Genomic DNA, 17,691 nt, shown 5'->3' on the forward strand with positions numbered 1-17,691 from the left:
AAAACATAAAATGCCTCCATACTGCTTGCCTGGCAGAATCCAAGTCTCCCTGCCAAGCATGTATGAGGACCTATGGTGACCGGAAAACTTGCACAGAATATGAATGGCCGTATCTAGAGTCGGTGTTTCGGTGCTTTGTCAGTTCTGGCCTACTCTAGAATCTTGGCAGTGCAACATGGAGGACTGTTTAAAGTAACAGAGACACAACAATTCATATTTTCAGATGATCATACACAAATTAAAACATAGGAATGAATATTATACTTTATTTGTTTCACATTGTGCAGTTACATTCCCATTAATTTTGCACACTGGCCCTTTAAGAAGCTACAGTCAGGAGGTGATTAGCTTCGCTTAGGGAGAAGCAGCTTAACCAGCTCTGTACAACAGTGAAAACAAAGCTCACTGATTAATACTTTACATATTGTCTGATGATACGTAAAAACTAAAAAAGGTAAGAACAACAAGCCATAGGTTTTCTTCATGCTAAGCTATGCTGCCTTTTGCTTCATATTTAGCGAACAAACACACCTGACTCTTGGCAAGGAAGCAAATAGGCCTATTTCCCAAAATGTTGAACTGAAAATGTTGAAATGTTTAAGTTTTGAGTCAGTAATGTATGTATGTAGCCTACACTACAAGACTAACAACCAGGATCTATTTCAGTACACTAATCCATCATGGAGAAGAACAAATCACAACACAGTAAAAACCACAAATATAAAGTTGAATGTCACTGAGCAGCGGATAAAACTTCACAGTTAAGAAAATATCACAGTTCAGTTAACAGCAAATGTCATTTATTGTGACAGAGTGCCACCCAAGCTGCTTTGAGCTCAGCAGTAAAGTCCCAGCATCCTCCAGCAGCAGAGCGCCGTGCAGACAGTTAGTGCAGGTATGCAGAAAAAAAAAAAAAAAACTCCATGCAGGTGATACATAAAAGTACTTCCTCCATAACAGCCTCTCGCAACACAGTCAATAAACACTGTACTCAAAACAAAACTATAACCCTGCTAATGCACACGGCCCATTATCACCGTACACCTCTCAGCTGGAGTATTTCCACAAGCGTCTACTCACTGAACCCTAAACTGTGGTAAATGGTTCAGCTATCATCTGACTCTGAAACATGGATGAAAATGTTCTGTCTGGAAGCAAACTACAGCAGAGAGTGAGGATGAATCAGTTGTAATTATTTGGTCTGTGTGATAAAATATTAGTCACAGGTCACTAAACTATCACCTTACAGGGAACACTGGTCCTCAGTGCTGTAAGTAATGTTCTCCACATACTTCTGTTGAGTACTTTTCTCAAATATTCCTCATAATGATAAACAAGCACTTTTTTTTTTCACTAATTTAACCTCAGGTATGGGATGCCATGGTGCCTGTCAATTAGCGCACAACAGCAGCTTGCAGAATCATATTACCGGCTTGCAAGGACAAACACACTCGCCACGCAGCAATGTACCGCACGCCACGTTGCCACAGAGATGACCCGCTTTGTCTCGCCATTGGCGGCCTTGCTCCAGCTCAAACGGACAAAACACGAGTCAGTTCATTATTTTACAGCCAGTGCAGCTTCAGTGTGCGCGTCATCTCATCGTGGCAGCGGTCGTCACTCATCAGTCACCGCATCGAGCAGTTAAACGTCAGTTACAAACAGCTCTCGTCGATATGTCAGAGCTGCAGCGATCATGTCGGAGTGGTTCAGTACCACCCGGCGTGTCTGACTCTTGACTCTGAGCTGATCTAAATTTAACAACAAAATGCAGACAGACGTGTGCGCAAAGGGCGCGTGCATCTGAGGTTCAAAGCATTGCTGCGTTCTAAGAAGAAGTGCAAAAAGCAAATTCAGGTTGTCATGGCCTAACCTGAACTATGTCCCAGACTCTTTCAAATATTTACATCCTGCCTCCACTGTAGAAGAAGATGCCATACTTTATTAATCTTGCTTCAAGAAAATTGCATGTTTTCACCCTGTTGTTATTTACACAAACACACACAGATAATAGGCTGTATAGGCAGTCGGCACCCTGATATTTTCTTCATATTTTAAGGAAATATGGATTTTGTTGTCGACAAGTCTGTTTTGTGGCACAACTCCTTCGACCATCAGCAGCGGCAATCAGAGCAAATAAAATTAAAAAGATCGGCACGTGGATGCATGATGTGTGTGCATTAATGTCCAGAAGGAGAGCACAACAGATAAAGGAGTGACAGTTTAAAACATCAGATTCAGAAAGGTATCAAAGTGTCAGTCTTTTTTGTTTCTTGTTCATTAAAGTCTCTATGTGTTGTGAGTTTGTCACACTGCAGAAGCACGAGTTGTCAAACACCCAGCCAAATTTAAATGCTACATAAAAATACAAAATTAGATCTCAAAATCATGAAAAAATGGTAGTTTTCTCTGCTGTGAAACACGAGGGTGTGTCCACTCTGCTGTCTCTTTGTCAAATACCAAATACCCCATGACCTGAAAAGTGGACAGACGTGTTTGAGCCAGTTGTTGGAACTGAAGTGAGCAGTAACTGGCAGCTGAGTTGGACCGAGAGAGTCACCAAGGGTACTTCATGATTGATCGTAAGGAAGGCTGTGGGGTTGGGAGGCGGATTTGTCCGGGAGTGGGGTTTCGTGGGGCTTACGTAGTGTTACTGAGCCATGTTTCAAGTCTGCCCAAAAAAATCTTGAACACAGAAATTACAAACAATGGTCCAGAATTCAGCACTACTCTCAGGTGTTTTCAGCAGCTATTTTCTAAATTGTATAATGTGTTTAGAAGAAAAACTGAATTTCCTTCACACAGAATTTAATTATGAGTAGGTTCAAGCTGCCTGCTCCACAAGGGAAAAAGTAGAAGAAGAACTATGAAAAAACAGGTATGTATGACACTATTATTACTATTGTTATTATCAAGTAAAGATAGATATTAAAGCTTAGCTAGCTAATCAAGTAAACTATACTTATTTTTAGTTTCTCTGCTCCTTAACTCTGGCCATTTCATATCGTGGGAGGCTGAGTGACCTTCCACCACAGCAGAGATGGACAGAATTCACCAAGGGCTCCAAAAATGCTAAGGGCGGCCCTGCACAGGACCTGTATATGGATCAGCTGAGAGATGTCAGAACAAATGGGCTGCCACATAAAGTCAAACAATCGCTGTTTTCTAAGAGGGATGTCAGATTTGACAGAAATAAAGAACTAAAACAGACACAGCAACAATGTTAACTTTAAGAGTGCACTGGGCAACTTCACATGTTGACAGTGCCAGCAAATTCAGCACATTGCACAGAAACTTGGGTGTCTGCAGACTGTTCACTCACTGCTGGAGGCTGGTCTGAAGTATTGATTCGTGATTTCCTGTGGGTGGGAAAGTGACCGTATCTGAAATCAGAATTTCATTTGGGCAAATAAAGTGAAACTACGAGGTCTGGGTCGAGGTGGTTATTCTGGAAGTACTTTCACAATAAAACACCTTATGCAGCTCTGTAAAAAAGTGAGAAAAAAAAGTCTTCAGCGGCTCATATACATGCTGATGCAGCACGGAGCCTGTCTGAGTCCACCGCCTGCAGACAACAGGTTGGTCCACTGACTCAATTACTTGATACAAATTCAATTAACGGAGCACCAACACAAAGCGCAGTTTGGATATTGCTTACAGTGGTATTATAGTAAAGGAGATACAAGTGGAAATGAGCCCCCACACACACACCAACACACACACACTTGTTTAGACTGAGGCAGAAGTATCTCTTTGCATATTTGAGACACTGTGGCACTGTATAGGAGTGACAGAAGCAGATTTTCTCCTGCTTCGTCAGCATTTTCACTCCGTTTCTAAGCATTTTGGAGAGAAATTCATGATGTGTTGTATTTGTATCTGAGAGTAGTAGATCAGTTTTGCCTCAGTTTTGCTTTGTTCATACAGAGCGTATAGTTTCTGCCCTGCCATGCAGAAGTGAACAGCCACAGTTAGTGGAATGACTTGGTCTAAATGCTGGAAAGGCATTATTAATGAAGAATGACAGGAGTTATTGATCTGCCTGTTATGAAATACCACTGTGGTGGCGTGGTCAATAGGTAGACGTGGCAGAAAGGTGCAGGTTCAAGTCGATGACAGGTGAAGCCAAAGCACCATGAGAGACACCAATCGTGCAACTACTGTGTCTGCAAGAACGTTTCATTGCACATCTGGAACTCTCTGGACTTTAAGGTTGGACAGTTCGGCGTCCAACAATGGAAGGATTTGCAGCGATTCTTTACAGTAATTAAAGTCTAATCCAAACATTTCTAATCTCAGCTTTTTGTCGCAGAGCGTTTTAAAACGGTGGTGGAAGCAGTGCAGTCTGTTAATGAGGACAGCTCGTGTTTGCAGATGTGACAGCAGTGCTCGCTCCGCCTGAAGGTTCCTGGAAGTCAGATTTAGTACCACTTCCTGAGCAGAGCTAAAGTTAGGTTCTGACAGCTATATACACAAGCACGCTGACACCCAGCGAACATATTTCGTGGCATTTTGCACCACCTGAAACCTGCAGCGTGGGACTTTATCATGTAAATGAACATCTGTTACATTCAAGAGTTCATACAATGCTGATTAAGACTATCACCGCCAGGTAAATCTATCTGTATTTTGCAGTAAGGGCGAAAACGACACATTGATTCTCGCAAACTACTCATTTGATATGATTCCTGTAAAAATCAGAAGATAATAAAATTACATAAATACAAAACACAGATGGCTCCATCATTTCCAAATGTTTTCAGTACTTTTGTGTAAAGTTTGTGCCAATGACCAGCCCTGACATATGTAGCTGACCTGTGTCACATGACTGGAAACCTGTGAGAGATTAAAACCAAGCATGCAGCTGCATACAGTCACACACTTCTGCATCATATGTATGAATGGCAGGAAGGAAACGTAGCGTGGTGTAGTGCTACTTTTCACATGTAAGCAAAAATACAGTAAGATGCATTATTTTTGACAAAAAAGTGCCATCCAACAGCAACATGAGCAATATTTAAAAAACACAGACTCTGAAAATGAAGATTTCACAAGAAAGAGATTTTTTCAATCTTATTACCATTTTTATTGTAGAATTTCTTTGAAATAGACAATTTTTTACAGTTTTCGCAAATTTTACCATTTATATGCATAGTTGCTTAATAATAAAATTCTTCTGTCATTTTCTGTTTGGTTTTTATTTGTTTATTCTAAAAACGACTATTATTTTGAAAAATGACATGCCCATTGAAAAAATTATCAGTATCGGTATTAGTAAAATTGTAACAGAAAGTGTTGGTAAGATATTGAATTCAAAAAGTTTGGTATCGCCCGTCCCTATTTTACAGTATACTGGAGTTTTTAAAACCTGGTGTCTGTAGCAACATACTGGTTCATACTGGTTGTGATGTAAACCAGCAATGATTGGTTTGACCAGAGCTGAAGGGTGGAGTAACCATAGTGATGGAATAGGCAACAGCAGAGCGAAGCCTATATGGCATCAGCACTCATCAACAGTGTTTATGAAATTACTCTCACTGCCAGAAGGGGGAGACAAAAGTTCTGCACTATGGGTTTATGTTTCAACAAAAAATGCCCAATTAATACCCCTATTTGGGCAGAAGTATATCTGTAAAGGAAGCATCATTTACTCTTCTCATAGCTGGAATACTTAACTTACGGAAGAAACAGTTGCCTCCATTACCTTCATCATGACTGCATCATGCAGTGTCTTTTTTGAGTTGGAAATTCTACATTTTACAGTCACTGGCAGCCCCCGCTCGTTTATGTTAAGAGTCTGACATCCCTTTCCCCAGATTAACTACCTGGATGAGACGATTAGCTTGTTTTTAATTAAAACTAAGGCAGAGGTGAATAACTGTACAATTATTATAGAGTATATTTTAAAAATGAAGTATAAGACAAACCGACTTGTCTCCATTAAGTACAAACATGTATTTACTGTCCCATCTCTCATTAAATTGCCTTCCCTTTTGCATCAACTTCTTCTTTTCTTTGACTTTTTGCTAGGCTGCTACTAGTAACGCTATCAGCTACAACCACTCGCCTGGAAATGGCTACATGATACTGAGACGCTATCTAACATATACTGACATCTAGCAGATAGACGCCTTCAGTGCCCAGATGCATTTTGGGACATTTGGTTTATAGACACTGTCCTTCCATAAAGAAGAATTAAATTGTAATGCAGTGTTATTACATAGCTTGCAAACTCTTGTTGTTCACATAAGTCGTAATTTTTAATAATTCACGTCACTGTATTGTTTTGTGATTATTCCTAAAATGCCAATAAAATATGTTTATCTGTTGAAACTGCAGTTCAATACATGCATACACACAATTTAGATGAACTACATACAGTAAACAGCCCACAGGTGTGAATGCAAGTGGCCCTTGTATGGCGTTGTGACAGAGGTTCATGTCCTAAACGATTCTTAAAATCACTCAAATTAATTGGGTTAAATAATGTCTGATCTCTATACTTAGTAGCAGAGAATTCTCCAGAGGTTTTCTAATACAGTCACTATGCAACAACAGCATCAGTTCTTAACTATTAATCAGAAAGTGTCAGTGCTCTGACAGACTCAAAGTGCAAACACTGGCAAACACAAGTGCAGTAATTACTGCAGCCCGACTGTGAGGACAGAACGTCGAGAAGAAAAAATCTTCAAGGAGAAAATCCTCCTTCAGAACAAACAAGCTTGGAGCATAACCCAAACTGAATGTACTCCTGAGTACAGCGGATGTAGCTACTGTAAAATAACCACCTCGTCACCGAGACAACAACACAGCATCTGTCTGTGTCTCCCTCTCATTCCTACCACCCTGTCCTCTGTGTCACCCTACTACTTCGAGAAAGTGGGAGTAATATTAAGAGTGGAATCTAATCCTGGTTGGCGGCTCATCAAAGCAGCGGCACCAACTTTGGCTCGGGGTGAGCAGGGAAGGAACAGGCACTGGAGCCACTGAGGCAGCTACAGATGTCTATACACTGGATGTATAGGCTTTTTCATCTGGTTTTACACAGACTTCAAGAGACTTCTGAGAGCCTCGAACAGAATGGGGGTCAACGGAGGTCAGCTGGAAGTGCCGTTTATGTCTGAAAGCTGCCAAGAGGTTAGTGTTTATGTATCGAGTTAGGAAAATACAAAAAAGGCAACGCTCGCTCAAATGCACGGCAGTGGGATGGTGACTTAGAGAGAACAATATCTGAACAGCCACTGGACAGATTTAATGAGATGTGGAATGAATATTCATGTTCTCCAGAGGATGATTCCTAATTAACTTGTTCACCACTGCCCTTTTGTTTACTGCCACCATCAAGTCCAAATGTCACCATGACCAAAATTTTAGATATTCAGATTCCTGATGTTAATGATTAAGCTTTACTCGATTAATCACAATATAAGAATTTAACTGATTTAAAGTGCACTCATCAATAATTAATAAATAGTGAAATGAGACAAAAGAAGAAGAAAAGAAAAAAATGAGAAAAATCGCTTTCCACTGCCAGGGGGACAAATCCTTTCCTTTTTAGCCTTCGTCTAGTAAAAATATCAGTCTATGTAAAGTACTGAGCACATCCTTTTCCCCAAGTGGACTAATCCCTTAGATGTCAATGAGGCCGTGTAGTCAACAAAGTAGCAGCAATCTGATATAATAAATTAATAATAAGGACAGCAGGAACTGACAGCTTGCTGATCAATGGTTCAGTCATCGAGCTGAGTCAAGAAAAAGACAGATATTATTAAAAGCTATTTTTAAAGTGTGACTGTATGACTTTTGAAAGAAGAAAGGAGACACTCTTCCTCTCATAAAGGACAGAGTGCAGATCATCAGGCAACCTGAAAAGTAATGTAATCACCAATGTAAGGGATTGCATTTACATTTTACATGAATTTCCTTTTGCAAGTTAATTACAAAAAAAAGTAAGTAAAAGTAAAGTAAAAGTTAACTATTTACTCCTCAGCACTGCTAGCAGGTAGCCTTGTTTTTAGCCTAGCAGTTGTTGATGACTTGTGGGCCCTAAGAGGAGTGAGAAGTCAGCAGTTATTATAGGTTATATAGGTTTTTCAAAGTTTTTAATAAATTGTAAACGATTGCAAACACAAGATCACACAAGGTCATTGAGCATACAGTCATAAGTGTGCACAAAATGTTTTAGGTTGATAGGTCCAGTAGTATGTGAGATAAACTGTGGACAAGCTCCAGCCCCGTTGAACACACACACATGGACCAATCGTAATAAGACACACACTCACTACATTACATCAGCTCTGCTGCTGCAGCCTTACTTTGTCTGTTTTAAAATCTCTGCGATTCTGCGCAGGATAAGCGATAATCAATGATGAATGTTTTTTGACACAAACAGGATGATCACAATTATTCTCCTGCTGTTTTTGATGATGATTCTTTTTTTTTTTTTTTTACAAGGGGATGGCCCAGTGATGAGAAGACCAGTCCTTTTAATAACCCAATTCACTTTGTTCACCTGCCACTAGCAAACCAACTCTTGAATGACTCTTTTGGTTTTACCTGTAGCTATATAGTTTAGAAAGTATTACAAATCTGAAACTGACAGAAGGCCAGGACTGAGAGAAAAAGGCCCAATTACAAATCCATCTGCTACTTCAGCACCACGGACAGCGCCATGGATTTATCGATACACAGCACAGTTAGGCTGCTGATATTTCAGAGCTGTGGTCGGGGCCACAGATTCTGAGTGTCACAAACCTCAGTCAGATGAAGGATCAGTGAGCCAAGCAGACTAGACTAAACAATCCCTCTGCCCTGTACAATCTCTGCCACTGGTTAAGGTTAACAAGGGGGATGCATTTTGGTAATTTTGCTAACAAAGGGGGGCGGCATCCTCCCTCATATCACCTTGTAGGCCTACCTCCTGACATGTCCATGTATGTGAGATGCCTAATAGCCTTTGTGTGACAATTACATGGTACATTTTAAACACTACTTGATGTTTAGTTACCCTTCATTTTAGCCCTGACTTTACACAACTATATACCATGTAAGTACAGTGTACAGTGTAAGATCTTTTATCATTATTGTGTAAAATTAACATTATTTGTGCCATCAGCTTTAAAAGGCATTGAATAGGCTCATATAGACATATTCCCTTTAACTCACTTAGGAGCCACAAGAAGTGTCTGGTGGTGTCTGTGTCTGCAGAGACACTGCCCTCTGCTTGCATTTTGTTACTTTCTCCTTTTTTGCTGCACTCTGGACATTTCTGGACTTTGTCCTGTTTGAAAGTGGTTTGTAGCCCCCAGCCTATAGCAGCACACAGATTTAGAGGTCGAGACTCTATAGTAATGTAACAATCAACTGTTACATCTGTGCTTGTCTCTCTGCCCTGCTCTCTGTCTGTGAGAGCTGCAGGCAGACACACACACACACACACACACACACACACACACACACACACACACACACACACACAGGCAGAGCAGATTGAGGATCACTTTGGCTGTATGCACACAAAATCTAGCACAGTGCAGAGGTGAGGGCATGTCTTAAAATGTGCCATTTAATTTCCTTGTTTTATCATTTTGTTCTCGCTAACGGTGCTCCCTCACTTCATTTACTGTCTCTCTCTCTCTGTCTCTCTCTCTCTGTCATTCATTGAACTGGGGGGGGGGTTGTTTCCAAAAAATCCTGCACATTTGACCTGTGAAAGGCCTTGCCTCTACTGATGCCTTTGCTGTGCCTTGTCTCCTTAGCATGACACAGTTAAGGGCAAGAGGGTGGTTTTCCAGAGCCTTTGCATGATTAGTTAGTGATGATACTTTGAGTAAAGATAGGATTCACAAGCTGGCACTTCTCTGCCATAACGGATAATGATTAAAATACATTTGAAATCCTGCTTCTCCACAGTCTTCCCAGTCGTCTCCCTCCAGTAAGACCCAGTCATGGCCAGCAGAGCTTGTGGTAATGATGGTGGTGGGAATTGGATACCTTGCGGCCAGAAACCAGAGCAGGTCACTGTACACCGTGATAACATTCCCGAATCCACACGCCAAGTTTCCCTTTGCCTCCTCCTCCTCCTGCTTCTCCACTTTTCCACTCCCCTGCTCCCTCTCTTCTCCTCCTCTGCCTCTCCCTCTCCTCTGCTTTCATTTCCCTCTACTTTCCTTGATATCTGATCCAGCAGAGACACTCAGGTTACAGTTTTTACAGCTTAGCCAGCCCTGCGCTGTATACATTCCTTTCTCCACTGTTTCTTACCCTACTCTCTCCAGCCTCTCATATCCCCTCCATGCCCACTCCTCCTTCTGCTTGATTACTCACCGGGGCTTATTTTACCGTGGCACACATTAAGCAGCCAGATGAAGGAAACACTGTCAGACTGTTTGGTTTTTCTGAGGAGTATGATCCCTCACAAGGACACATTGTGTGTCTGTATGTGTGTTTTTTCCTCCGAGCTTGAAATATTGAAGATGAGAGAAGAGAACAAACTGGGTCTTTTTGTTCTGAACACTTGGAATAGAAGAATCAGAGAGTTTTCTGCAGAAAATCAATTCATTAAACTGGATTTACTGTTCTTGAGGCTGTTATCCTGCAACCATGGCATAGTGTTAATTAACTGCAACTCTGCAGGTTGTATCACCAGGTTTACAGTTGGATTTGTATCTAGGTATAATACTCTCATAACTTCATGTTATATCATAGCAAATACATCCATATCTTTTATAAAGGGACAGTTCACCCTAAAATCAAAAATGCATATTTTTCCTTTGGCCTGTAGTGCTTTTATTTTTTCGGTGTGAGTTGCAGTGATTTGGAGACATCAGCTGTAGAGATATCCACCTTCTCTCCCATATAATGGAAGTAGACAGCCTTCAGCTTATGGTGCAAATAGTAGTGCTGCAAGTTTTCTGTATTTTCCGATGAAAGCTTTTTTTCATCTTAAGTTTTATTTTAATAATTCTAGTTGCACATTAATTATGTGAAACATCGATTCATGAAGCACAGACAATTTAAACAGACAGAACAAAACAATGAGGCTCTCGCTCAAAACGGCTACGTTTCTCCACCTGTTCTCATTCAACTAATGCGGTTCAGTTACTGTTTGTACAGTCCAAGCTAAACAGTGAGGAAACCTGTGAGCTTCAGAGATACAACACAAAACATACATTGTCAGTTAATACATGGGAATTAATAGATGAATAATTTATCATTAACTCAAACCGCCACAAAATACTACTTAAAAACTCAAAACAGCAATATCTCTTTCCAGAAATCATGACCCAGTTACCGAAAATAATCCACAGACCTTGCTGTGAGCAGTTCCATGTAGGAACTATTTTCTTTCAACCAAACTCCTCCAGCCAACCATATCATCACTAGGGTTGTGTACAGAAACCCAACGCTAATATGGCACAAGTTCCTACTGGCCCGAATCCACACACGCAAATTATGGTGTCTCATTTCAGTTGATGTTACAGACGCATCACCAATCCACTAGTTAACATCATGGCAGCACTCACTGTCCATGGATCTGGCAGCAAGTGACGTGTTAGCTGGTAGCTACCATAAACACAGTTAAAATGCCAAGCTAAACAGTCTAAAGTGTGGCTGTATTTCCCTTGAAAGGATTCCAAAACTGAGCAGAACATCCAACATACATTTAAAAACAATTGCTTGTAAATGGGGGAAGCATCTGGCGCAGCAGGAGGATACACTTAGGGAAGGGACCTGCAACCTGCAGCTGCCACATGTGGCTCTTTTGTCCCGTGTCTCCCTGTGGTTTTAACAAGAAATCAAATGTAAATGAAGAATGGTTCGTTTTTTAACAATTAAATGTTTTATCACGGTTATCACTGTTGTAAGCCTAAAGTGATTCTTACATTCTCCAGATGTAAAAAATCTGTCAACTAAACACAGAATAATAAAAAATGTTTTAAAAATGTTTTTGTCAGTTAATATTTGCGTCAAAGCCTACGTCTGCATGTCAGTGGCTTTTCCATTAAATTTTGTCTGTGGCTAGTCTTGAGTCTCCCTAGGCTAGCTATGGATGGCAAACCCAAAAAACAGAAAAGTTTTAAAAGTTTAATAGTTACTCTTTTGAGAGTAAAGGCTGCAGACCTCTGACTTAGAATGACCAGATGAGAATGGGTGAAACTCAGGATGGGGCAGTTGGGCATGAGCATATTGTGTCAAAAGGATTAAAATGTAATATTAATATAATAATTAATATAATAAAGATCAATTACAGATTCTGAGGATGATATGAAGTGGGGGTGTTTACAAGATGCACAAACCATTACGCAAAGATGACAGGTATATTACAGTCATTTTAAACATCATTTTTACTATATATGACTGTCATTCTTCATCATCTAGTTTAAAAAGTTGAATGGCATAAATAATCTGTTATTTATGATATCTTAATCAGTGCAATACAAACAATAATACTCTTACATATTTTACAAAAAGAAATGAGACATTTTTAATAGCTTAAATTAGGAATTAAAGCCTACATAAGAATATTTTTGCAGATTAATATATTGTTCATATCTGTTACTATAATGGTTAATTTTGGGGACAAACAGAACAGGGTCCGGGATTCTGGACTGTCCTGATTTTTTCAGGACGTCTTGTCACCCTAGATACACTTGAAAGCAGAGAGATGCACTGTGCCTGACTGCTTGTGGGACCCCATGACAAGCACATCCGCTGGCAGTGTGGGCGTCTCTGGCCCCCGGAGACTGGAGCACAAATGATGATAGAACTGATGATAATGACAGCAGCGTTTCCTTCGTATATTTATATGAAGTTTGAAGCCGGAGTTTGAAGAACACCAACTCGAAATTTATTTTGCTGTTAGTCCTGTCCTAACTGTTATTTAGTGTTGAGTTATTGGAGTTGGGTTGAGTTGTACTTATGTGAATTTTTTGTAAATGTGTTATGTGTTTTGTATTTTAAACTGTTTACAGTTAAATTGTTCTCCTTCAAGTCTAAAGTTGTCTTAGAATTGAAAAAAAATTGTTCTTTAATGCCATCAGCTTTCATTTTGTGATCCTGTTTTTTTTTTTCAAGTATCAGTTCATGCACCATTTCAGCACTGGGACTGTTTAACAAACTATCGTATTAGCACCGATATCAGAAAAAGAAAGAAATGATGTCCAACCCTAATCACTGCAAAGGAGGAAGGAAGTGTGCATCTTCTCATGGACGAGATAGTACAGCTCATCCAAAGAGGATGCCCTTTATATTTACATCCCGCTTTGTCACAAGCGCAAGCCTCTCACTGAGTAGATGCATGCTTCCTTTTGCTTGATGAAATGGTAATTCAGTAGAAAGAAAATAGTTCCTAACATGAAACTGCTCGCAACAAGGCCTGTGGATTTTCTCATTTAACCGGGTCATGACTTTTGGAAAGAGACACTGCTGTATTTTTTGTCTCTTTGAGCACCACAAGCCAAGTTCCATCTCCATCATATTTGAGAGAAGGCAGACATCTCTACAGCTGATATCTCCAAAACTCTGCAACACACACCAAACAAAATCTCCATGCATTTTTGATTTTGGGGTGAACTGTCCCTTTAACACTTTAGCTCCCATAATTTCACAATAATACTAAAGGTATTTAAAGCAAGCCTACTGCTATATTCTAGTTCCCTAGGTTCTATCTGTGGATCAGTTGTTTTACTAAATTAAATTTGTAGACAGACGCTTTCGTGTGTGTGTGTGTGTGTGTGTGTGTGTGTGTGTGTGTGCGTGCGTGCGCAATAGGAGATGAAATTCAAGGTTGTGTAATGAGCTACAATCGAACTTGTTTAGCCTTTGAAAGTGTTTTGACACCTTAACCACATCTGCCGCTCCATTCAGTAGCTTCCCCTGGTATTGATGGAGATACTGGAGTTGTCACGGGAGAGTGTTGTTTTTCCCCACGCGCCATCAATACAACACTGCATCTGCTGAATTTTGTATTGACATATCTAAAAAGCCGTTGACATTTTTATTTTGGTCAAAACTCAGACCCACAATTTGACTGATTACAGTTACAAATGACAAATGAAGCTGCTTTCATCAAATGAGATGTTCGAGAGATGTCAGTTCAGTGAACCCTGAAGGATGACCCCCGTCACGGCATCTATCATCTAACAGCACAACTTACAACTGACTGACATCATATAATTACTCAGTCAATCTGATAAATTATTAACAGGAGACATTTGATTTGATTTTTTTCGCAGTCCGAATAGATTTATGGTAATAAATGGCTTTCCGAGTCAAAGCAACACTTTATTGTGCCTAAACGATGCTCTTTGATTCTAAATGCCCCACTGAGACCACCTCAAGTGCTCCCCTGATAAGAACTGAGGAAATTTCTCCACGGAGAGACCCCGCCTGACACCTCCCATCACCACCACCACCACCACCACCCTGCATCCCTCCCTCCTTCCCTCATCAGGGACCAGACAGCAGGAGGGAGGGTTAACTGTGGGAATATTTTTCAAGAAAACATGTCCAGATAACTAGCTGTTAAAATGCTGTCATTGAAAGAAATCTCCAATGCCTTGTTAGGTAACAAGCAAGGACAAGTCTGAAAAGGTTTGCATCTGCTTAAGCTTCGACTAAGTGACGCACAAAAAATACCTACAACAAAAATACAGTTCTGTACTGTAGATTGTACCGATTAGTTGAGTTTACTGACCCTTCGTTATTGTTCTATAAAAATAATGATAATAACAAGAATAATTAATGCATCTTTAGCAGCAGAGCTCACCAACAAAGCATCTAGATTGTCATTAGATCCAAACAGAAATATCGGTCAGCCAATATCATCAGCATATATTGATGATAGGATGATAAATTATTGACCAATATTAGCCTATCATAGATATGTCGGTCTTTGTCGTTATTGGTGTCAGATGATGTCAAAGTATTTCGTTCAAATTCTTAGGTAAAATGTTAGAACTGTTCTTTGTTGCCATAGAGATGTCCATTCGATTTGGTTCAGTCAGAGTTATGAGTTATTAAATCAAGACTTCTTTTAAAAATACAATAATGTGAAATAATCGCGCATCTCTAATGTATTGGCTTATCACAGCTATATCTGTCTGTCAGTATGTTGTCTGATTTATGACAATTTTTTGTTGTTCTGTAAAATATTTACAGTAATTTATAATTATTAAAAACACTAGTGAACACTTACTGTTTCAGTGACCTGATGTCACTTTCGACAACAAAGCTTATTGTTAAACTGCACAACATCCTGCCTCCATCAACAGCCCCAAAAATCTAGTTCTGGCTGAACAACTCTGAAAAGGTGCAACTAAGTGAAGCACACAAGGAAAATACCTGTAGTGGATTAAAATCCTAAAATCTGATTTGAATAACCTTCATTATAATGCAATAATACAGCATGATTGTAGTTTACTGTCTGTTCCAATGATAATGATTAATGCATTTTGACAGCTGAGCTCACTCATCACTAAAATGGTCATTAGAGTCAGAGTGACATATCAGTCTGATGATATTATCTGCCAATATTAGCCTATCATTGCTCTATATCGGTATCTGCATGTATGCTGAAGATTATTTTTATTTATTTATTATTGTTATTCATTATTTATTTTATCTCACTTGTTTTTATTTTAGTTTAATATGTCTGAGCCTTCTTCCTAATTCAAGTTTAATACTTACATATTTTCCATTTGTGTTTTTTAAATATATATTCATAGTTATTTATAATTATTAAGAATATGAGGGAAAGTTTACTATGTCAGTAACCTAATATCATTTTGGACAATAAAGTTTTTTGTCAAATATCCTGCCTCCATTATGGTCACAAGTATTCGATAAGCATATTTGTACTATATATATCGATATCAGAATTGTTTTTCTCCCTAATATCGTTATCAACATTGGCTTCAAAAATCCAGTATCAGTCGATCCCAACTGTCATCAATTAAATGAACATTATTTTTTCTTTTCTTTTTTCTTTCTTTTTTTTTTTTTTTTTTTACAGTAACAGCGGTGACACTTGAACGCCGCTGGTATATTTTGGATGTGTCCAAAAACAAAAAGGTTTTATTCTAGCAGGGTTGTTTCAGGACTCGCTCACAGCCAGCAGCAGCCCTCTCTTTTCCCTCTGACAGCCTAAAAAATCACAATTCCCACTATTATTCACCTGCACATCTGAGTGCGTGTGTGTCTCCAGCCAAAATGTGTACAAACAATGAAGAGATGAAGACAAAGCGGACACACAGCCTGCCTCTTTCTCTCTCTCTCTCTCTCTCTCTAACACACACACACACACACACACACACACACACACACACACAGCCAAGCCAGGAACACTTTCTTTTCTCCACAATGAACCGCTGCACGGAGCTCATGCGGTGCTCACATATCACAACGTTTAAGAATAACACGGAAAGAAACAACGTGTGGATGATTACTGGGATGGGATCGTGCAGGCCGAGCACGGGAGACAATGTGCTCTTGTCGTGTGCGTAAAGCTCACAGACGCACATCTGGATCACACGCCTCTGGGCAGCTGGGCAAAACACACACACACACATAAACACAAACACACCTCGGCTACTCAGGCACGCAAAAGCATCGCGGATAGGCGAGTGTTTCCCCATTGATTTATACTAATTATGCACACTGGCTGCTCTCCGTAGTGTAATAGTATAAATAGTAATAGTAGAGGCACTGTTGACGCCTTCACTGACGCACTGGATTTTCCATTAACTCCCGGGCAAGCCGTGAAAGGCAGGGCACACAAACGGAGAAATTATGACATGAAGCGTCAGTACACCGTATTCCTCATTGATTCAAAACTTACTAGTAGAACAGTAGCAGTGAATGGGTGCCGCATCCATTGTGCAAGGCGGGTATATTGGCAGGGTGCGCTGCTGAGGCTGGCATTCAGCGTGGATACATGACAATAGAACTTAAAGAAATAATCATAAATCAAAGTTTGACCATCATGCAGCCAATTGCACTTGAGTGTGTGGTATATTTCCACTGGTTAGTGCTTCAACAGACATGCATGCTGCTCACAACCACTCTGTTTCCACGCGTAATCACATGCAACTGGGCAAGGACCCCTTTTTTCTTTACCTTCATCTCTTCATTTATTTCCCTTTTCACCGGGTGAGCTGGCTTTCGGCTTCTTTTATTTTCCGGAGGTCTGCCCTCTTTTTCCATCTCTGCCATGTTTTCTCTGTGATACTTCTGTCAATATTTGCGGTGAGGAGAGGGAAGAGGAGGAGGAGGATGAGGGGGGGACAGAGAGAGGCAAGCAGAGGCAGCAGCTGTTTACAGTCGCCAGACGGCGGAGGTCTTGCAGCTTTTCAGCGGCCCGTGTGACGCTGGCGATGCCGCCGAGGGCTTGCGGCGCCCGGCTAAGTCAGCCATCTTCTGCCCCGCGTATCCTCCACGGTCCGTGCGCCAGTGGTGAGCCGCCTCTGTGAGTCAAAGAAGAGGTTGAGTGAGGGGAAAAAACGAGACAGGGGGAGGGGCGTCCGCTGAAACATTATATGACGCGTTGGTGATCAGAGGTAGGCTATTTCTTCTCGCTTTTCCCGTGGAGTGCAATCAGAGCAGTCACATCCACTTAGCGCTGCTCCCTCATGGTGACAGACTGCAGGCAGCAAACAGGTGCCCACACAGCCCTCCAGACCCACATTGTTC

General features: G+C 40.5%; 1 protein-coding gene across 2 annotated transcripts in view; it reads right to left on the reverse strand.

Moving 5' to 3' along the window:
* sobpa (sine oculis binding protein homolog (Drosophila) a) overlaps positions 1–17,460 on the reverse strand; it is a 59,996-nt gene extending 42,536 nt beyond the window's left edge. For both annotated transcript variants that reach the window (XM_084742642.1, XM_084742641.1), the window contains exon 1: positions 17,119–17,460. In XM_084742642.1, coding sequence (XP_084598768.1) covers positions 17,119–17,214 — 96 coding nt within the window. In that variant the 5' untranslated portion in view covers positions 17,215–17,460. The remainder of the gene's footprint in view (positions 1–17,118) is intronic.
* Positions 17,461–17,691: the final 231 nt, after the last annotated feature.

This window comes from Lutjanus erythropterus, chromosome 18 (genome assembly GCF_056507025.1).
Source record: "Lutjanus erythropterus isolate fLutEry1 chromosome 18, fLutEry1.hap2, whole genome shotgun sequence".
NCBI lineage: Eukaryota > Metazoa > Chordata > Actinopteri > Lutjaniformes > Lutjanidae > Lutjanus > Lutjanus erythropterus.